At 36.0% G+C, this 23,089-nt stretch overlaps 1 protein-coding gene across 2 annotated transcripts in view; it reads left to right on the top strand.

Moving 5' to 3' along the window:
• The first annotated feature begins 691 nt into the window (after nt 1-691).
• Nup35 (nucleoporin 35) overlaps nt 692-23,089 on the top strand; it is a 47,197-nt gene continuing 24,799 nt past the window's right edge. The window contains exons 1-4 of one of the 2 annotated variants that reach the window (XM_076866053.1): nt 692-798; nt 3,996-4,166; nt 7,294-7,421; nt 18,631-18,691. In XM_076866053.1, coding sequence (XP_076722168.1) covers nt 759-798; nt 3,996-4,166; nt 7,294-7,421; nt 18,631-18,691 — 400 coding nt within the window. In that variant the 5' untranslated portion in view covers nt 692-758. Of the gene's footprint in view, nt 799-1,244; nt 1,320-3,995; nt 4,167-7,293; nt 7,422-18,630; nt 18,692-23,089 lie in introns of those variants that run through there. The other variant, XM_076866054.2, reaches the window with a different exon arrangement.

The raw sequence follows: 23,089 nt of genomic DNA, 5'->3' as shown, positions 1-23,089 counted from the left end.
TTTACTGAGGATTAAACTCAGAGGCACTCACCACTGAGCCTCAGCCCTATTCATATTTTATTTAGAGACAAGGTGTCACCGAGCTGTTTAGCGCCTCCCTGTTGCTGGGGCTGGTTTTGAACTAGCAATCCTCCACAATCTCAGTTTTCAGAGCCACTGGGATTAGAGGCATGCGCCACCGCGCCTGGCAACTGTTCTCTTGTATGTATTCTTATGCAATGAAACACAGTACTCGAGTTAGGCTTTAATGTATACTTGTGCCTACATACACACAGTTTAAAATAATCAATAGAGATGATATAAAATTCGTTTCAAGAAAGGAGCGTCTTGCATTCAGCGTAGAAACTGACCCCGTCTCATCAAGCTTACTTTTCCAGGTGTTACTGAGAAAATCTGACAGATGACAGAGCATTGGGGAAACTCGCATTAATTATGAAAATTAAGTAAAGGAATCTGTACTCCTATAAGCGTCGCGCACTAACAAGCCAAGAGGCTTCCAGTTTGACAAAAATCATTCCCAGATTCCCAGGTCCCACGCTGCTTCACCACCTTCCCAATGAAATCCTTTTCATGCAGACTCCCAGAACTAGCAAAAGTTACCATATTCCAAAATGGCTGCAGTGCGCACGACATCCGTATAGCGCATGTTCGGAAGTTACGCAAACCCATAAGGTAGCGCGCTCCAGGAGGCGGGGAGGGTTTCCGCCTTTTTTGAAAATTGGGAAGATCCCGGGATTCAAGTAATTGCCGCGGTCGCGATGGCAGCCTTTGCCGTGGAGCCCCAGGCGCCCACTCTGGGTGAGTGAAAAACTGCTTTTCTTTGCTGGCAGCGCCATCCATGCTATAGGTTTGGAAGCGGGCAACACTGGACAGCAGTAATCTACAGTCTGGTATGCTGGTTTCAATTGCGAAGGAGCAGCCTCTGGGTCTCCCCAAGTTCCTAGTCGGTACCCTATTCAAGGCGTCGCCCCCGTGAACCACTGGAAAGCAGGAGGTACCAGGAGGGTGAGGAAATAGCTGTGACTGAACTGTGAGTTTTGCCTCCGTACACCGGCTGCGTCAGACTGGCCAGTACCTGAGACTCACTCCCACCAGCGCTGGAGACTGACGGCTGGATTTCGGGTTTCCGGGATTCCCGGAAGCGTCCTGGGGAAGGGACTGAGTAGCGTACACGTGGGTGGGCGTTGTCCCTGAGTGTGCGGTTACAGTCTGCTAGTTTGTCGCTTGTAGTTCTGTTTTGAGTCTTTCCCTCTCTCCGGCTCTGCAAAAGGAATCCGTTATTAATGGAAACGTGAATCGTGTGAAATAAAATCATCCAAGTGGTGGTAATCATTAGGTTGGCCCTCATAGCTAGGAGTTCCTAAGGTTTTTCCCGCCTTTACCTTGGGAAAGTGGCTGTTTCAGGTTTTTTCCTCTAATTAATCATGATATGATTTTTAAAGATTCATTTCCTTTTTTTTTTATTGTGAAGCCTTGTTAAAATATGTCATCTTTGAAAAAATTTATCCAGTTAATATGTTGATTCCTTTTTTTCCTTCTTGAGTTTTGCGAGTTTTGACAACCGTGGAAAATTTTAGAAGGGCGGGGGAACCTTTCTACTATCATATAAACTTACCTTAATATTAGATTATAACTTTTTGAGCTTGAAAAAGGAAAAGAGAGAAAGCAGACATGATACATATTATGTAGAATTATTTTTTTCTTTTGTAGATCTGAAGGTCATGGGAGGCTTCCCACGTCTTGTGTAATATAAGTTCCTTCTAAGAATAGAGTAACTTGAACTGTTTTGGCATGTCATAAACAATGCATAATGTCAATAATGCAGATACTCTGCTACATTAAAACTTGTGTTCAGACGTTGGTTTAGGTGTTTGTTTTTTATATATCTTAGCAGAAATTTTATTTTCAGCTCAAGGTGTTCAGTTCAACAAAGAGTGTTTTTGTGATTTCTGGTGTTGGGAAATGAATCTAGACCTTGAGCTTGCTAGATTAATACTCCACCGTTGAGCTTCATCTCTAGTACTCAACAAACACATTCTGGAGGGTATATTTGTTGGGCTTAGAAATGTGAATAAATCTATTCTTGTTTATTGCCTAGCCAGAAATCTGATATTACCTGATATTAATTGTTCAAGTCCACCTATTGCAGATATTCCAAGTATCTATTGTTATAACATTCTCAGTACTATACTAGTGTATTAAACCAAAAGTTTACTTGAACAAATTGTGTCAATTGCAGTACTTAATATTTAGGAGCACAGACTTTAAAACGAAATTTAAGACATATAGGTTTCAGTGGTTATGGTTCTCTCTTTAAGTGAAATTTAGCCCTGAGGGATGATTAGTGACAGAGTCCAGATTAAGAGCCTGTTGTGTCCTCTTCGCTCTGGTGCTTTCTACTGTATCAGTACATATTTACATATATCAGAATTTTTCTTGATCTAATTTATATACTTGCCATAATTTTTTTCCTTTGGGGGATGGGTGAAGGTAGGCTGTGGTGTTACTAAAAACTTTGTATTTTGTTTTGGCTTTCTAAACATGTTCAGAATACCTTTTCTTTAGTCTTTTTGCTTGAGCTTAATGTATTTTCTTTGGAAGTATGTAGATACCACATAATAATTGCACTGCAGAGTAATTACAATGTAATTATATTTCTTCATACCTTATTTCAGTGTTTATCCTTTTCTTGAATTACTTTGCTGTTTTCTTTCTGCACTTGTATCATTAATACTTATATCTATTATAATGAGAAATAAGAGGAAGAATAAATAATTGACAGGTTTTGGCTAACAAGAAACAAATTTTTGAGCCTCTTTAGAAGTTCAGTAAAAGTTAATAAAAGCCATATAAGGAAGATATCAAACATTTGACCTTTCTGAGTGCTGTGAATCATAGGCTTGTTACCGAGTTGAAAGTTTTCTTTTCATAAATATAAATTGTAAGTTCTTCATTTATACATTAATCACTAAGTTAATTAATATGTATACTGTAAATTGGGACAATTAATTTTGAATTGATGATTATGAGATATTAGTTCTTTCTTTAAATTGGATTTATATTAGGGAAACTTTTATTGATTATAGTGGTCCTAACTTTAATGATTTGAAAAAATGATCCAAAAATGAAAATTTACAACTCTTTTCAATATATTTCTGAATTGCCATATTTCACTGCGTAATCATCACAGGTTTTATGCCAAAGTTTTTTGCAAAAAAGTGGAGTGTGACCATTATGTGAAGCTTTTTTTATTTTTCTTTAAAATTACTTATTACTAAACCATCTTTGGCTGGCCATGGTGGCCACTGACTCCAAAGATTGAGGAGGGTCACAAGTTCAAGTCTAACCTCAGCAACTTAGCAAGGCCCTAAGCAACTTAATGACAGCCTGTCTTAGAAAATAAATAATAAAAAGTGTCTTTAATGCAAGAGTAGTATGCATGGAATGCTTGTGAATATCTTTTTACATGGCAGTGATGATTATGGTGAAATGCTGTAGGATGCCAGTTATCACTGTTATTGTATTAGTGTTTTTATGTGTGCAGGATTATACTTTTATTACATGATTCACTATTTTTGTGTGAGGGGAAAAAGAAAAAAGCTGAATCCATTGTTCATGATTTACCAAGACTTAGTGTAAAAATGTAGTATACTTTGCTTGTTTTTAGTTGTTGAATAGTAGAAACTGACCCAGAAATTGAAGTTATTCTGTTCATATAGGGATTTTTTTTAGATAATATATTAATTTATAAGTAAGTGTTGATTTTAAGACAGTGAATTAATATAAACAGAAACATCTGTGAAAGATTAATATGTTGAACACAAGATAATTTTACATTTTTCTAAAAATTTTACTAGCTTTGAAAATAAATTCAATTATGCTTTGTAATACTTAAGAATTTTGATTAAATTCTCAAACTTGTGCTTGATTCTCATAGTTTTGTTAGGTACTGTAATGCAAAGTTGTTTAATTTTTTTTTTTATTTTTTTGATTAGGATCTGAACCAATGATGCTGGGTTCACCCACGTCTCCAAAGCCAGGAGTTAATGCCCAGTTCTTACCTGGATTTTTAATGGGGGATTTGCCAGCTCCAGTGACTCCACAGTCTCGACCAATTAGTGGGCCCTCAGTAGGAATAATGGAAATGAGGTCACCATTACTTGCTGGTAGGTGAATTGCTTAAAATAGTTTTATAGTATATCGAAACTTGGTCGAATATTTTAAAAGAGCAGTGGTGCAGCATTCATTCTCATCAACTCATTTATCGATTTAAACAGGTTAAACAGTACCTCTATTATAAAGCAATTCCCTTATTTTAAGACTCTTGGAATAGAGGTTTAAATATTATAAGCTATTATAATTTCAAGAACCACTCATTAAAAATATGTGTGCTGTATTTCATGTGATCTAAGGTGCTGTATTACCACTAAGAAATAAAAAACAGTAAATATGATACAATTTTTAAGATGTCATTGTTTAAGAGATATATTTAAAATTATGTGAAGGGGTGTGGTACCTTTTAGAATTAATGAAATATATTCAGCTGAATTCAATTTAAATAAATTCATGTTAGTATATAAGAATAACACATGTCAAAGAAGTTTAATTAGAAAATTTGTAGACATGAATTCTACAAATAGTCATAATGAGTATGTTAACTTTCCATCACTGTGATAAGAATAACTGAGAAAAACAACTTAAGGAAAGATTTGGATCCTGGTTTCTGAGGTCTCAGTCTCTGATCACTTGGCTGCCTTGATCCTGGATCTCCAGTGAGACAGAACATGATGGTGGGAGGGTGTGGTAGAACAGAACTGCATATCTGATGGCTGCCAGGAAGCAGAGAGGGAGAGAAAGGGTCTGGGGACAAGTCTCCAAGGATATGCTTCCAAGCACCCACTTTCTTCAACTGGGTCCTTCAACACTTTCTACCATCTTCTAATAGTCTAGTTAGCTATTAATCAGGGATTAGTACAGATAAAGTTAGAACCCTCATCCTCTAATCACTTTCCAAAAGCCCCACCTCTGAATATTGCTGTGTTGGGGACCAAACCTTCTAACACATGAGTCTTTGGGGACATTCCAAATCTTAACAGTGAGTTAAGATTCTCATTTATGTATAGTTTTGTTTTTATGCAAAATTTGTATTGTCAGCACAAAGTATTGTAACCCAAATTGAACCCAAATTTTTACAAGATTTCTTTAGTAAAGTATGTTTTAAAAGAGAACTTTGAAGTGTTAGTTATGAGTAGTGAGAATTTAGTATAGAAATGGTAGAATCCCAACTGTGAGCTAATACAGTTTTAATAGTTGTTTAAATGGAAACCTTTTTTAATAGTCTTTTAAAGTATTAATTGTTATAAAGTAGTTAATTACCCTTTTTTTGGGATTGATCAAGGAGAATCATCAATTATATTTGAAGTAATTTTCTTAATTATTTTCTGGACAGACTTTTTATTTTGAACGTATTATTTTATTGTAGCTACCATCTATTGAGTGCTGTGACTCAGGCAGTATACTAATACTAATCATTTTATGAGCATGCCCTTGGAGACTTGTCCCCAGACCCTTTCTTTTCTCCCTCTTTCCTCTTGCTTTCTCTGCTTCCTGGCCACCATGAGGTGAGCAGTTCTTTTCTACCACACCCTCCCACCATAATGTTCTGTCTCACTAGAGATCCAGAATAAAGGCAGCCAAGTGATCACAGACTGAAACCTCAGAAACCAGGATCCAAAATAAATCTTTCCTCAAGTTGTTTTTCTCAGTTATTCTTATCACAGCAATGGAAAGTTAACATACTCACTATGAGTATTTGTAGAATTCATGTCTACAAATTTTCTAATTAAACTTCTTTGAAATGTGTTATTCTTATACTAACATGTAAATTCAGTTTATTTAAATTGAATACACATGTTTTGATGTGGTGTTTCATTTTTAAGAAGTCAACTTTAAAGGGTAGGTTGTCTTATTATTTTTTTTTAAGAATCGGCTTTAAAGGGGGTAGTAGTATCTCCCTCCCTATTTTTTTGGGGGGGTGCTGGGAATTGAACTTGGGGGCACTTGACCACTAAGCCACATTCCCCACCCTATTTTGTATTTTTAGAGACAGGGTCTCACTGAGTTGCTTAGCACCTCACTTTTGCTGAGACTAGCTTTGAACTCATTGATCCTCCTGCTTCAGCCTCCTGAGCCTCTGGGATTAGAGGCGTGTGCCATACTTTAAAAAAAGTATCTCCATTTTCCAAAACAGGAAACTGAGGCTAAGTGTAATGAATAATTGGTTGAGGCTCACTTATTAGGGACAGAGTGTAATGTTAAAGCCCTGGTCAGTCTCATTCCATAGCTTATGCTATACTGTTTAGGCACAGATATCAATTAGTCTTACAGAGGGCCTGGGCTGCTTCACTGTAGCATTGCTAAAGATATTTTTATGTTTAAAAAATTTGTCCTTTTTTATGTCTTTATTATCTACTTAAATATATTTCTACTTTGAGAAAAATAAATGAGACCCCCTTTAATTGTGGTAGTTAAATTCCATATTGGGGGATTATAGTCATTCAGGTATACATGGAATGACTTTTTTTTTTTTTTTTTGAGAGAAAGAGAGAGAGAGAGAGAGAGAGAGAGAGAAAGAAGAAAGAAGAAAGAGGAAAGAGAGAAGAGAGAGAAAGAGAATTTATTTTTTAGTTTTCGGCAGACAGAACATCTTTGTATGTGGTGCTGAGGATCGAACCTGGGCCGCACGCATGCCAGGCGAGCATACTACCGCTTGAGCCACATCCCCAGCCCTGGAATGACTTTTAAGTGACAAATAGGAGCACATTTTGTTTTTTGAAATGGGGTCTCACTATATTGCCCAGGCTGGTCTCTAATTCAAGTGATTCTCCCACCTCGGCCTCCTGAGTAGTTGGGACTACATGCCTATCTGTGGGCACAGTTTGTATTGATATATAAAGCATTTTGTAGATAAAGCAAAATTTACATGTTTTTCTAAAACTAAAATTCCTATTAACTACTTTTTCTGAAACCTTTTATTTAAGTGGTCTGTGGAACAGCAACATTGGCATCACCTGGGAGCTTATTAGAACTGCATGACCTCAGACTCCACCCTACACTTTCTGAATCAGTCTGAGTTTTACCAAGATCCCCAGGTGACTATTATGCATATGAAAGTTTGAATAGTCCTAGGAGACAAAGAGTTTGTTAGTATTTCAAGAACACAAATTTAAAAAATCTTACTAGAAAGATGAAAAATTCCTTTGCTTTCTTACCTGTGTTTTTCGTACATCTTAGGTGGGTCACCACCACAACCAGTTTTACCAGCTCATAAGGATAAAAGTGGAGCTCCACCTGTTAGAAGTATATATGATGACATTTCTAGCCCTGGACTTGGATCAACACCTTTAACTTCAAGAAGACAGGTGATGTACATATCCTCTTGGTCCAGATATTCATTTTATGTTTTTATGTGGCTATACAGTGAGGGTCAGTAATTTGAAAATTTTCTCTGTGGTTTGTTCAAGTGTAACTATGTTGCACAGAATAAGAATTAAGTACTTTTGCCATGAATTGTACTTAAAATGTAGTAGAACTCTTAAGTTTTTCTTCATGTATGTAGTTCTGTGGTTTTTATAGGCATGCACTCATGACTCCAACCTACTTAATATATATGTAGAATATGATTATGGTTTAAGTCATTCCAGTTGTTTAAGAAGATCAATATTTATACATAATTTTCTGAAAGAACAAATGAAAATCCAGGGTTTTGTCTACATATAAAACACTTGGCAAAGAATTGAGATCTTTTTTTGTGCATGTTTTTATTAATGTAAGTCCAATACCCCTTTTTTTTTCTTGTTTTCCACCATGCGACCAGCGCACTGGTTTCATTAATGAGGTTCTTGGCATAAAAGTTAGCCAAGAGATTGAAATAAAACACACAGACTCAGTTACCTTTTTTCTATGACCAGGTCCGAGACGGCTCCCCTCTCTGGTTCTTACCTCTAACCGCCCGGTAGGGCAGTAAGGATTACTCAGGGCTAGCAGGAGAGAGAGAGAGTGAACACACCAGGGAGTAGCCTTTTATTGGGGAACAAGAAATTCAGGGGAGAATTCCATCCAATGAAGGTTGAGGGGGGCCGCACTCCAAGGTCAGGATCAGTGATTGGCCCCCGGGGTAAGTGGTCAGTCACACCCCCACACGGATGGGCTCTCTCATCTGGAGAGGGCCGGGAAAGCTCCGACACAGTTAGCCAGAGTGCCTCAGACCCAAACCGGGAGTCGCCCAGTCACATATGAGAATGGCTCCCCACACTTGTTTACTTATTTTACTAAAATTGCTTCCTGTATATTTATGAGTTGATTGTTTAGTATGTTCCTGGTGTAGGTGTTTTGATGGTAGTGCTAAGTTTTGGTTGGTATAGGTGTTCTGATGGTGTTCTTTTCATTTTTGCATTATATTCAAAGTAGAGATTCTCAGTTTTGATGGGACTAACAACAATAAAGTGTCCTAATACTTAGATAGTACTTGCTTGCCATGTGCAGGCCTTGATCTTACAATTTCTCTCTTTTTTTGGAGGGGGTGGGGACCAGGAATTGAACTCGGGGGCATTCCATTGAGCCACATCCCCAGGCCTATTTTGTATTTTTATTAAGAGACAGGGTCTTACTGAGTTGCGTAGTGCTGAGGCTGGCTTTGGACTCGTGATCCTCTTGCCTCAGACTCCAGAGCTGCTGAGATTACAGGCGAGCACCACTGCACTTGGCTTTTTTTTTTTTTTTTTTTTTTTTTTGAGAATAAGGAAAAAGAAGGTTTATTGCTTGGCTAACAAAGGAGAAACACAGGGACTCTAGTCCTAAAGGCTGCAATTCTGCCCATCAGCAGAAACAGGGAGCTTTTAAAGAGGTGAATCAAAGCTGTATGTCATGTGTTTTCTGACTGGAGTTGTAATTTACTTGTTCATATGGCAGATAGTCATTTCTGAGATCTTCTGGTACCATCCTCTAAGTTGTTCCTATGATGGATGTGTGCTCAGGGACAGATAAATCTGCTTAGGATGGGGAAGAAAGGTAATCCTGTGTTTCCCCTGAGATTAGGGAGGAGAGAGATTAGGAAGGAGCAGGGAGAGAGGAAGAGAAAGCAACAGGTCTATTTTAAAAATAAGTTGTAGTGGCAGAGCAGCAAGGGTTATATTCAGAGTATAAAGTGGACCACTGTTACATTTCCCCACTGTCAATTTCTTTCTTTTCTTTTTTTTTTAAATACTTTTTAAGTTATACATGGACACAGTAACTTTATTTTGTTTATTTTTATGTGGTGCTGAGGATTGAACCCAGCATCTCACATGTGTGAGGCAAATGCTCTGCCACTGAGCCACAATGTCAATTTCATTCCATTTTTATGGAAAAACGAGTGACAACGTCTCCCAATTGCTTCCTACTGAAAGGGGGTGAAGTTGGGGGAAGTAACCCAAAGTCCTTGTTCTATATCAGGTGAGTGTGGATATTTAAGGGCATTCAGCATTAGAGCAGTAGAAGATGGCAGGTGACTGGACAAGGCATACATAGGGCAGGGATCAAGCAAGACAACAATAAAGACAGCAAATCATTACATTTTTTGTAAATGATTAGCACAAAAACAATTAGTAATTCATCCAGTCTCTGAAAACCATGAGGATAGTAACTCATAATCTCATCAGCTAAAAACAGATCATGTTCATAGTGTAGGAGTTTAGGAAGATTTGTAGGTCTTGGAAATGAGACTCAATTCAGGACAAATTTGTGACTCTTGTGATCATTACTAGGGACTCACAAGAACCTTTCCTTTATAACCTCCAGGTTACTTGTGGTAGGACTGGCGCAAGTGTATGTCTTAAGTTACATTAAAGAAACCGTTATTTTCCTTTGAAATGTCCATGTAGGACTGTGCTTTTAGGCCATACTCTTCTGCCAGGTATTTAAGACCAAGTTGGTCAAAACTGACCTTATTCCTATCTACTCTTAAGTGTCAGCTGAGATTCCTCAGAGATCATTCTTGGGGACATATGCAAAGCCTTCTGGTTCCTTTAGCTTTCTTCTACTAGTGAGGCCACTTGCCAGGAGGGGTTGGGGTCTGGCTGACTATATGACTTCTCTTGGAAGCATCAGGGACATTTCTGTTTCTGATGACTCTTCTCTTTGCAGAATGTGCACTGATTGGCTTCCTGCTTTAGGGTTCTCTCAATGTCTCTGATTAGTAGATTGGGTGACTCACCAGAGTTGCAGGGCCCAGAGAGGTCCTGTTGTTCTCTGGGTCCTGGCTGACCGTAAAGGGCAAGGGCTAAAATGTTGGGTGCTTTTTCCTTGGCCCTTTTACTTCCTTGACTTTGGTCTCCAAGTTTTTTATTTTAAACACTCAGCAAGCCAGTTTTAAAGAGGGAGTAACAAGTTATAACTTCAATTTCTATAATTTTACAGATACCCCTTTCATTTAATTGGGGTTTAGTGTTAATACTGGAAGTCAGCATTTTATACGATGGCACTATCTCAAATTAACCCAGACTGCTATCTTTTTTTTTTTAAATAAGCAGTACCTCTGCAAAATACTAATAGGCAACAGTTATAAAGTTTATAAGGAAAATACAAATTGAGATTAACAGTACAAAAATATATGCACTTTGTGTAATAGTTATGAACCAAGAAAAATAACTTTTATAGTCTTGAACCTTTACTTAGTTATATATTATATTCTCTGAGATCACAGTAATCTTTACAACAAAAATCAATCTTTTGAACACAACTTTAAATGAGATGAAGTCTAGCTTATTTTGGAGCCATTCTAACATGGAGTAAGGTGGCAGGCAGAGCCTTATCTCAGGTAAGGCAGGGTTTTTCACAAATAACACAATATAGCATTACATCTGAAGCATGAATCAAAGAAAGGCTAAGAGAGCTTTTAACTTTGTTTTTGTGGAAAAAGTGGAAGAATACTTTCATGTTTTACAGTGTCACCTTTAAACAGGTTAGGCTCTCCTCATTATGTTCCAAAAATGCATTTAAAAACCAATTCCAGTGTGAAGAGTAACACAAAATTGTATATATAACTTATTGACAACAGGTTACTTTATCTAGCTATAAAATATCAAATGATATGAATAAATATCAACCAAATTTGTTATTTCTATACAAATCCAAGAATTTTGCTACAGATAATTTTAGTTTGTGTAACATCAACTTGGCAAAGTGATCTCCTAAGCTTTACACTTAAGTTTAATTTTTTTTTAAAAGAGAGAGAGAGAGAGATAGGGAGGGAGGGAAGGGGAGAGAGAGAGAGAGAGAGAGAGAGAGAGAGAGAGAGAGAGAATTTTTAATATTTATTTATTTAGTTTTCGGCAGATACAACATCTTTGTTTGTATGTGGTGCTGAGGATCGAACCTGGGCCACACCCATGCCAGGCGAGCGTGCTACCGCTTGAGCCATAACCCCAGCCCCAATTTTTTTTTTTTTAAACAAAAAATACCTTTTGTTTTCATTTTATGTGGTGCAGAGGATTGAACCCAGTGCCTCATGCATGCGAAGGAAGCGCTCTACCACTGAGCCACAACCCCAGCCCCTTATTTAGAATCCAAAGTGTATGGTGACAATAATCACAGGTCTGCATGGGTTAAAAAAAAAAAAAAATCAAAGAATAGCCTTAATTTTTTTATACATTTAGGAAACAGTGTTAACTATCAGAAATTGACTTGGTGGAAGTAAACATATATAAGGCAGATGACAGTGTGGCCCTTCTATGTCAGATACAGTGTATAAAAGAACATTTGTTGCTTACCTTGCAGGTAAACTTAAAAAACTTTCATTTTATAAACTTTTACATAACACTTAGACAAGGCTCAGACAAATATAGTTCTCAAATGCAGGCATATAGCTAGTCACATATATTTTGGGTGTCAACAATATTGTTATAACCAAAATAACAGTTGTTTGTTTAACCAGTTACAAAGTAATCATTTAGGACTTTAAACAAGTAAAACCCTAATTTCTTTTAGACTTAGTTTCCCCAAGTAATAAAACCTAACCAATATAAGAAAATTATCGATAGATAAGAGTAGATCAGTGTTTCAGACTTTGTTTCATATTAGGACTATATATATATATTTTTTTTTGAGTTAATTATTCTATTTATTTCTGTTTAAAATTTAGTATACTTAAGCATACAGAATCTGGGGCTAAAGAAAAAGTACAAAATACATACTTTATATGTTCTTAGTCCATTGTATGTAGATCATTGAATCATAAATATACTGAAAACTTACACAAATGGACGATTTATCTTTTTTTATTATTAGTTGTTCAAAACATTACAAATTTCTTGACATATCATAGGACTATAAGTTAAAATAACCTCAACTGACTGCTAATTATAGCCAGTTTAATCACAAACAAACTTTTTGAGATTTACCATCCACGGACCTTCTGCAACTTAGTACTTTACATTCTTAGTTTTGTCCTCTTTCATCTTGGACTTTATCCCAAGAATATTACTTTTCCAGACAAAATACCTTTTCATACAGAAACATTTCTTTTACTTTCTTCTTACTAAAATATATTTCCATACCTGTAACTTTCTTTTGTCTTTTCTAGTTTTAGACCCTTTATTAATATTCTGAAATAGTCTTTATGAATGTTATCTGTGCATTTAACTTATACAACATATTTCATCCCAGGAGATGGTTGTATAATCCAGCATATGAAAACACTGTTTCTTAATCTTTTTTTCTCCCAGATTCACTCAAGGGGTTGGAGCACAGGGTATTTTTGAGCCTGACCTGTCCCCGTTATCATTATCACAATGCCATCAACTTTTTTTTTCCCCCCAAGAGAAAATGATATTTAACTAAAAATCTAATACATAGCCAAACTTTCAACAAGTATAAGAACAAAATCAAATCATTTTCAGAAATGCAAAGATGTTAAATATATATTTCCCACGTTCTTTCACTCAAGAGAATATTTTTGTCAACAAAATAAGGGCAAATCCCAAGAGAAGCCACTAGTTATAACAAATAACGGTATTAACTTGGGCATCTACTAAAGTGAAACCCTAGAAAACACATCTAGTAAGCAACACAACAGAACACCACAAGAAAGTAAAAAATTCTATATAATAGTTACATTAATAGAAAAAAATACAAATATGGAGACATGACATTTTAATCAACTAATAAAGTTTAAGATATCATTTAACACCCTTAAGTAACATTTAAAGAATAAAAAATTAATTGACTGACAATGGACTGAGAAGGAAATGTATTATTTGCTTACTGCTTGGTCTTGGACTAACAAATAGGTAGACCGTTCCAAGGAATATAGTAGTAACATTTTGTTGGATTTTTACCTTTTAAAAAAACTTATAAAAATGCAAAGACTTATTCGACAGACTGCATATATATTCAGAAAACAGAAAAAGAAAAAAGACTTCTTCTGTCCAAAGTATGCCATAGATATAGTGAACAAATAAGGCAAATCACAGATGAAGGAAAGTATCTACAGCACGTATAACTGATATAGGTAATTAGAATGTGAAAATAACAAATCAGACAAAAAAGAGAGAGTTAAAAAAAGAAAGACTCTGCAATTCACAGAAAAGGTAATTTAAATTATCATTAAATATTTCACAAGATGCTTAACCTCACTAGGGAAAACATGTATTAAAGACAATGAGATGCCATTTTGCATACAGCCAAATTAAAAGTCTCCTAACACCAAGTATTGAGGAAAATGAGAGTAACAGTTTTTCTCATACTCCGCTGGTTCATTAGAGAGTAAACTATATCAGTTGTTTGAACAGCAAAGTGGCAACAACCCTTAGGTTGAATGGACAAATTTATGGTCCAGCAACTCTACTTTTCGATATATTTCCTAGAGTAATTTTTACACAAGTGGAGAAAGAAATGTGTACAAAACACGTTCAGTTACATCCTCTGTAACTGAAAAATTGAAAATGACCAACATATCCATCTTTTAGAGAGCAAATTATGATATAGTAACAAGGAAATGCCATAAAGCCATTAACTTGACTTAATTAGAACCACCCATATAAGGACCTGTACAGAAATGATAAGCACCAATTCAGGAAGTGGAAGAAGAAAAATAGTACACTGGAGTTCTAACATTGGTTGGCTGATGGATATGCAAGTGTGTTAATAATTTTCTCCACATTTTTGATGGCTAAACTATTTCATGATGAAGAGGTTCCTCTATAACTGATGTTACACTTTCCTGTCCAAAAAGTCCAAGGATCATCCTTGAATTTATCCCTTGGAAGCTGAGATGGTAAAAACTCTACATCTTTTTTCCTTGGGACTTCCAGGCTATATTAGCTTCATCTTCTTCCAAGTTTACAGCTGTACCAATATACACTGTAGGCTTTACAGCTTCCTGGAATTTAAGTGGGAAAGACTGGGACAAACTGTCTATTCTATCTTCCATTGGTTTAGTAGGAACAGAGGGATCTGGTGTTGGCATTTGTAACAAAGTAGTCACTCCTTCATCAATCACATCACATGGGTGAGGGCTAAGTGGGGGTGGTTGAGGTGAATTTGCCATTTCAGTGCCATACATCTGAGGAGCCTTTGCTACATCATTAGTTCGGATGTTTAAAAATGTCACTTGACTATCTGAAACAATGCCATCAACTTTAACTGTTTCCCACTGTCAGTTGTACTCAGAGGCTTCTTTTGGGCCTTTTTCTTTTTTTCTTTTTTTTTTTATTGATTGTTCAAAACATTACAGAGCTCATGATATATCATCTTTCATACATTTGACTCGATTGGGTTATGAATTCCCATTTTTTCCCCAAATACAAATTGCAGAATCACATCGGCTACACACTCACATTTTTACATAATGGCATATTAGTGACTGTTGTGTTTTGCTACCATTGCTATCCCCTACTGGGCCTTTTTCTTATACTAGGTATATTGATATGCAGTGGAAGAGGCCCTTTCGATTCTTTTCTTTAGGTTTCCTTGAGGTCCCTTTGCAGAGGCTGCCTACAAAACACAGGTTGGTCTTAGTTTCTGTCTTTTTTTTTTCCTGGGTTCAGTTATTTATTCTGTCATTCTCCCTAGGCATTTAGTTTGCTGAAATACTATTATAGCAAGAATTGCTTTGCCCCAGTAATGAATATTCCCTGGCCAAATGGGTTCTCCTGTCAGATTTTAAAAGACTATTCCTGTCCCCAGGTCATAAACTGACAGTGCTAGAACCTATCAACTGCCACATTCTTTGTGGCCAGCAGCCTCCACCCTCCATGGGCCAAAGGGGATGGAAGGCAGGATAGAGCCAGGTTCTCTTTGGTCATTTTTCTACAGCCTAGGCAGCTTTTCTGGGATTTTTTTCCCTTCCAGTTTAGGGCTAGTGCTAGACAGGCTTATCCCTATAGGGGCCCATGCAGCCAAGATCTCTCTGCTGAAGAGACTACTGGGAAGATCCACACAGCTTGGCCCATGTCTTAAAGGGCCAGTAACAGACCAAAAAACAGATGAGAGGATCACCAAAACCAGGGCTGATAGATGGGAATCTTTAAAACAGGTAAACACTTAGAGATTTCTTCCATCTACTTTACCTTTGACAGACCAACTCCAACTGCAAGATTGCACAATAATCTAGAACTCTATTTAAATAAAACATTACAATAAAACATCATCTTAGACGTATAGGTGGCCCTTTCTTCAACTCATTTTACCTCTGACAGACCAACTCCAATTGCAAGATTGTATAAAAAAGAAATGTGGAGAGACAACCAGGGAGGAGCCCCCAAACCATGGCTGACAGATGGGAACCTATAAATTGAGCAGCTGTTTCCCAAGAGACTACCTATATAGAACCAGTGCAGTACTGGCCATCTCTTAAAAGGGACAGTAGCAGATACAAACAAAACAAGACAACCAGAGGGAATTCCCAGGCCCAAGGCCTACAAACAGATGAGCACCTAGAACAGATCAGAAGGGAGTACATATCCTTAGGTTTTTGAGTCCCATTTAACCATGACTCCTACATCAGTGGTGCCACAGATGTCCCCAGAAAGAGGGATCAGGTGTTCCTACAAAGAGGAACCAGGTGTGTGGAATCAAGTGTACACACCCAGGAACTTGACAGATGGCCCAGGCTGTCACGACTTTCCTGATTTCAGTCTGCTTTTTCTCAACGTGAACCGTGATGGTGAAACCTGTATTGTTCAGAGAGAGAAGGAGTGAGTTCCCTGAAACAAAAGGAGCTTCAGCAGCTGTTGGGATGGTTCCTTAGTCCCTCCCTCTACTCACTGGAACTGCTCCTTTAATTAGACCTGAGGCAAATTCACCCTTCTCTTAACTCTCCTGCAGTTGGCTCTCAGCAAGTTTGCCAGTACCATGAATCCTCAGCATGGATGTGTGATTCCTTGAAGAGCCAGGCCTACCCAAGAAATCTGGTGCCAGGGGCTGCTCTTGGGTCTTATATGGGGTGTCAAATTTGTTTCCTAAAGCTTGGTCGCTGTCCCCAATGCCAATTCAGTAATGAGGACATGGTTTTGAGAAAAAGGAAAAAGAAGGTTTATTGTTTTGCTAGCAAAGGAGAAACAACAGGGTGCTCCATCCCAAAGGCTGTGATTCTTAATCTTACAATTTCTATTATGTTATCTTACTTATTCCTCACAGTGAATCTGTGATATAGGTGTTATGAGATTTATTTTAATCATTAATGAAACTAAGACAGAAATATTAGGTTATTTGTTGAGGATAAGATTATAGTAGAGCCAGACTTTGTGTCTAGAGCCATTGTGTTTATCACCCATGCTGTGCTAGTGCTATTCCTGATTATCAGTTTGAATGGTAGTATGGATTCTTCTTTAATGTAGCAAGTAATCTTGTAATCACAGGGTGCTTTCCTCTCACCAAATTCTTTGTATTAGGTATTTGTGCTGTTTGATTTAGAGACTAGTTTTATGTCTTTTCTAAATCCAAATTGGTGAAGTTGTTTGAGAATTTTGGCCATTTATAGGCTTGATATGTCTAACACACTAGGCTTCCTCCTTATTGAAAGCAAACTTATTTATTGTTCTAACCAAATTACCTTCTCTTTTCAACATTTCTAAGTCTGCTTTTCAGTCTCATCCAGTAGTTGCCGCTAGCCAAGTGTGGCAATTGATACTTGAATTGTGGCAAATCCTAATTCAGATATACTTTAAGTATAAAATACATATTTTTTTTGTAATGTGAAGACTTAGAAAGAATGTAAAATATCTGTTAATTTTTCATATTGGTTACACATTGAAGTGATAATATTTTAGATGTATTAGGCTAACTTATACTAAATTAATTTTTCCTGTTTGTACTTTTTTATGGTGCCTATTAGAAATTTAAAATTAAGTACATGGCATGTGTTATATTCCTAATAGACTGTGGTATTCTAAATCTCCTAAATCCAGAATATCCCGATCAAGGATGATTCTCCAGATTAAGTAAATCTGATGTTTAATTTGGTCTGAGACTCACTAGCTTCTAAATTTATACTAGTTTTTTCATTACTCTTCTGATACATAAAGAAAAAGGTAGTTTACCATTATTACTATATTCAAAATATTTTTAAAACTCCTGGATCATAATTTATAGTGAATGTTTTTATTTTTTTAACATACTTTTTTTTTTTTGAGAGAGAGAGAGAGAGAGTTTTTGTTTTTAATATTTATTTTTTAGTTTTTGGCGGACACATCTTTATTTGTATGTGGTGCTGAGGATCGAACCCGGGCCGCATGCATGCCAGGCGAGTGCGCTACTGCTTGAGCCACATCCCCAGTCCCTATAGTGAATGTTTTTAACTTGAAAGTTGTTAAAAATATTATAGCCAGATTAGTGCCAAAATAGTGATGCCCCTGACACTTTGTTTAAACCTCCCTAGTCATGAAAGAAGATGGCATTAAGAATTGAGCAATAAAATTTGTATCTCTCTTAAGATTCTTTTAACATTTGGTTTTGGTTGCTTGATATAGCTAGATTTCCTTAATCTAGAACCTGTTTTTAAAAATTAGGGAGAATCTATTCTCATTGCTTGATTAAACAGTGTTGTTTTATTTATAGAAAGATTTTTAATTACTCCTTAATTTTTCCATATTTCAAGGGGCTAGTAAGGATAATTCTCTAGCTTTGTAACTTTTTACTGTTGATAGTAGGGGTATGCTGTCTTCTGTTGTGTAGACTGATTTGAATATAGTTTTCATGATTTATATCTGTTAAAAATAAAATTCTTTAACCTTTTTTATTCTCTGATTTTGGTTATTTCAAGTATCACCATTCTCCATTATTTTAAATATTTTACCTTAGGAACTAAAATGCCTACCATGTTACTTTCTATTAAAAAAATAGTGTTTTTTTTTTTAAACCTAGTATAACTTTCTTATTTTAAACGAATAATATGCTAAATGATGTAGCATATTTTGGGTTATTATTGGTCAACTTAAAAAGGAGGGTACTTTTGGGACTGAGAGCTAATTAGAGATAACTATAGTACCTGATAGAAATTCAGTTATCTTTTGAACCAAGCTTTCTAATAATTACTCTGTTTATATTGTGGTTAGAACTTTGTGTTTTTACTTTAACATTTGTATTTTCTTGTAGATGAACATTTCAGTAATGCAGAGTCCTTTGGTTGGAGTTACTACTACTACACCTGGAACAGGTAAGTAGCTTGGGCCTTGTGTATGTGTGGTAAATACTGTACCAGCTGTGTTATATCCCCAGCGCTTAAGTAACTCCTTTTTTAACAACAAAGTCTATTTTTTATTTCTTCACTAAGGATAATATAAGACCTTTTCTGATAATTTCCAAAAGCTTTTCTTTTACGTTTCAAACTTGGAGACTTTCTCAAATGTTAGTAAGTTCCTTTAGGATGGAAATACTTTGTATATATTGATTTGTATATATATTGGTATAGCTAGATTTGATATAGCTATATATTTGTATATATATTGATTGTTTACTTAATGTTTTTTCGTTTTTTATTGGTGCATTATAATTGTACATAATATGTTGCTCTGTACACAATATAATTTCCTAGTATTTGATATGCTAATATCATTCTCCAGTATTTCCCTCTTTTTCTCCCCCACCCTGCTACTCTACAGATCTTCCTTTAGTTTTTATTAGATGTTTTTGCTCAGCTTTCACTTCAATTTTTTTTATATATATATTTTTTTAGTTGGACACAATATCATCTTTATTTTATTTATTTATTTTTATGTGGTGCTGAGGATCCAACCCGGGTGAGCTAGGTGAGCACTCTACTGCTGAGCCACAACCCCAGCCCCCACTTTAATTCTTTAGGATAAATACCAAAGAGTGGTATTTGGTGAGTTGTATGGTGGTTCCCTTCCTAGACTTTTTAGGAGCCTCCATACTGATTTCCATAGTGGTTGTACTTATTTACAACAGTATAAGAGTGTTCTTTTTTTTTTTTTTTCACACCCTCTTAGGCATTTATTATTGTTTATATTCTTGTTGTCAGCTGTTCTGACTGGTGTGAGATGAAATCTTAGTGTAGTTTTGATTTGCATTTCTGTAATTACTGTTGGTGTTAATCATTTTTTCATATATTTATTGGCCACTTGTATTTCTTTTGAGAAGTGTGTGTTTAGTTCATTTGCTCAATTATTATTGTTTTTTATGGTGTTAAGTCTTTTGAGTTCTTTGTATATTCTGGATATTAATCTTCTGTCAAAAGAGTAGCTAGCAAAGCTTTTCTCCCATTCTTTAGGCTCTCTCTTCACATTCTTGTTTTCTTTGCTGTGCAGAAGGTTTTTTTTTTTGGTTCTGGGGATTGAACTCAGGGGCACTCGACCAACGAGCCACATCCCCAGCCCTATTTTCTATTTAGAGACAGGGTCTCACTGAGTTGCTAAGTACCTTGTTGTTGCTGAGGCTGGCTCTGAACTTGTGATCCTCCTGTCTCAGCCTCCTGAGCTGCTGGGGTTACAGGCATGCGCCACTGTGCCAGGCCAGAAGCTTTTTAATTTGATGCCACCACATTTATTAACACGCAGCATTATTTCCTGAGCTCTAGGGGTTCTTTTGAGAAAGTTGTTTCTTGTGCCTATATTTTAGAATATTGACCTTACATTTTCTAGGAGTTGCAGTTTCATGTGTATTTCCTATGTCTTTGATCAATCTTGAGTTGACATTTGTGTAAGATGCAAGATAAGGATCTAATTTCATTCTTCTACATATGGATGGTTAGTTTTCTTAGTACCATTTGTTAGAAAGGCTGTTGTTTCTCCAGTGTATGTTTTTGGCACATTTGTGAAGTATCAGATGAATATATCTGTGTTGAGTTTGTCTCTGTCTTCTGGTCTGTACCATTGGTCTATGTATCTGTTTTTATGCTAGTACCATACAGTTTTTGTTACTGTAGCTCTGTAGGATAATTTGAAGTCAGGTATTGTGATGGAAGCACAGAAGTGCTTTGGTTATTTGGTATATTTTATTCCAAATGAATTTTAGGATTGTATTTCTAGTCATATGATTGAATTGAACGTATATATTACTTTGGTGCTATAACCATTTTAACAGTGTCATTTCTGCATATTCATGAACATGGGAGTCTTTGCGTCTTGTGTTTTCAGTGTCTTTCCTTAGTGTTCTGAGTTTTCATTGTAGAGGTCTTTTACCTGCTTGGTTAGATTTATTCATAGGTATTTTTTTTTTCAGTCTATTTTGAATGGAATTTCTCAGCAGATTCATTATTGGTACATAAGAAAGCTATTGAGATTTTCTCTGCATATATTGAAATAACTATGATTTTTTGTTCTTAATTCTATTTATGTGAGTTACATTTATTAATTTGCATATGATTAATTATCCTTCCATCTCTGGGATAAAACAAACTTGGACATGATGTAAAAATCTTAATATGTTGTTGAGTATGTTTTGCCTAATACTTTAAAGGGTGTTTTCAACTGAGTTCATCAGGGATATTGGTCTGTATTTTTTATCCTTGATGTTTTGGTATGAGTGTGATACTGGCTTCATAGAATGAATTTGGAAGTCACTTCATCCCTTTCTGTTTCATGGGATAATTTCAGGAGTGTTGGCATTAGTTCTTCTTTAAAGGTCTGGTAGAATTCAGCTGAGAATCCATCTGGTCCTGGGCTATTCTTTGTTGGGAGACTTTATTATCGCTTCTGTTTCTTTCCTAGTTGCTGGTCTGTTTAGGTTTTCTACTTCCTCTTGATTCACTATTGACAGGTCATATGTGTCAAATGTATGCATTTCTTCTAGGTTTTCCAATTTATTGAAGTATAAGTTTTCAAAGTAGTCCCTAATGATATGCTGGATTTCTGTGATATCTGTGGTGATTTCTCTATTTTATCACTAATTTTATTAATTTGAGTTTCACCATATTTCTTTTGGTTTATTTGGCTAAGGGTTTGTTTATCTGTCATTGCTTTCAGCTTTGATCTTATTTCATTCCTTTTACTGGTTTTGGAATTGGTTTATGCTTGTTTTTTTTTAAGGGCTTCAAGTTGTTTATTTGGAATCTTTTGGATTTTCTTGTGTAGGCACTCATTATCTATAAATGTTCCTTTTAGAATTGCCTTCAGAATATCCCAGGGTTCTGATATGTTGTATCATTATTCTTGTTTGATTCTAAGAATTTTGTAATTTCTTCTATTACTCAGTTATAATTCAAAAGTGATTGTTAAATCTTCATGTGTTTATATAGTTTCTGTAGGGTTTTTTTGGTGTTACTTTTTAGTTTCATTTCATTATGACCTGACACAATGCAAGGAATTTTATTTATTTATTTGTATTCCTAAGAATTGTGTTATGGTTTAGATATGAGGTGTCTCCCCAAATCTCTTTTTTGTCTCAATGCAAAAGGGTTTAGAGGTGAAATGAGTGGGTTATGAGAGCCTTAACATAATCAGTGAATTAATCCCCTGATAAGGATTAACTAAGTGGTAACTAATTGTAGGCAAGTAGGGTATGGCTGGAAGAGGTGGGCCATTTGGGGTGTGCGTTTGGGGTTTATGTTTTGTCCTTGTTGAGCAGAGCTCCCTCTCTGGCTCCTGGTGCTGTGTCCTAGTGGCTTCCTCTACCATACTCTTCTGCCATGATGTTCTACCTCTCTTCGAGCCCCAAGGAATGGAGCCGGCTATCTATGAACTGAGACTTCTGCTGCAACTGTGAGCTCCCAAATAAACTTTTTCTCCTTAAAATTGTTCTTTTCAGGTCTTTTGGTCATAGCAGTGAAAAAGCTGACTAAAACAAATTGCTTTGTGGTCTAAAATATGGTCTATTTTGGAGAAGGTTTCATGAAGCAGCTGAATTCAGCTGTTGTTGGATAAAATATTCTATAAATATTTAATACATTTGTGTTACAAACTTTTTTAGGTCTAAAGAGTCTTTACTGAATTTATGTGAAGATGAAGTATCCTGTTGGTGAGAGAGGTGTGTTGAAATCGCCCACTGTTTTATTGTACTGGATCTCTCTGCAGCTTTAATTTGAGTAATGTCTGCTTTATGTTATTAGGTGCACCAACATTTGAGGCATAGATATTTATAATTGTTAAATCTTCTTGTTGGATTGTTCTCTTACCAGAATGAAGTAATCTTCTTTTTCTTTTCTGATTAATTTTGTCTTGAAGTCTGCTTTGCTGGATATCACAATAGCTACTTCAGTGTGTTTTGGGGCTCCATTTGCAAGGTGTATAAATTTCCATCCTTTTACTTACAGCCTGTGACTTTTATTGTCTTTAAGGTGAGTTTCTTGCACACAATGTATGCTGGGTCTTGTTTTTTTTTTTTTTTTTTTTTGCGGGGGCAGGGTGTCTTGTTTTTAATCCTTTTTGTTAGCCTAAGTCTTTTAACTGGAAAGTTGGGACCATTTATAATCAGTATAATTAGGAAGAAGTGTTCATTATTTCCTGCCATTTTGGTTTATTTTTAATGTTCAATTTGAACCAGTTTCTCATTAGCTTAGTTACTCTTCAAATTGGATCTGTCCATTTGTGATCACTAGGGTTTTTGATTTGTTTTTATGAAGTATTTCTTTAAGTATATTCTGTAGTGCTGACTTAGT

The sequence above is a fragment of the Callospermophilus lateralis genome, chromosome 9 (assembly GCF_048772815.1).
Source record: "Callospermophilus lateralis isolate mCalLat2 chromosome 9, mCalLat2.hap1, whole genome shotgun sequence".
Taxonomy (NCBI): domain Eukaryota; kingdom Metazoa; phylum Chordata; class Mammalia; order Rodentia; family Sciuridae; genus Callospermophilus; species Callospermophilus lateralis.
The sequence above is the reverse complement of the archived record's forward strand: the minus strand, read 5'-3'. Positions and strand labels throughout refer to the sequence as shown.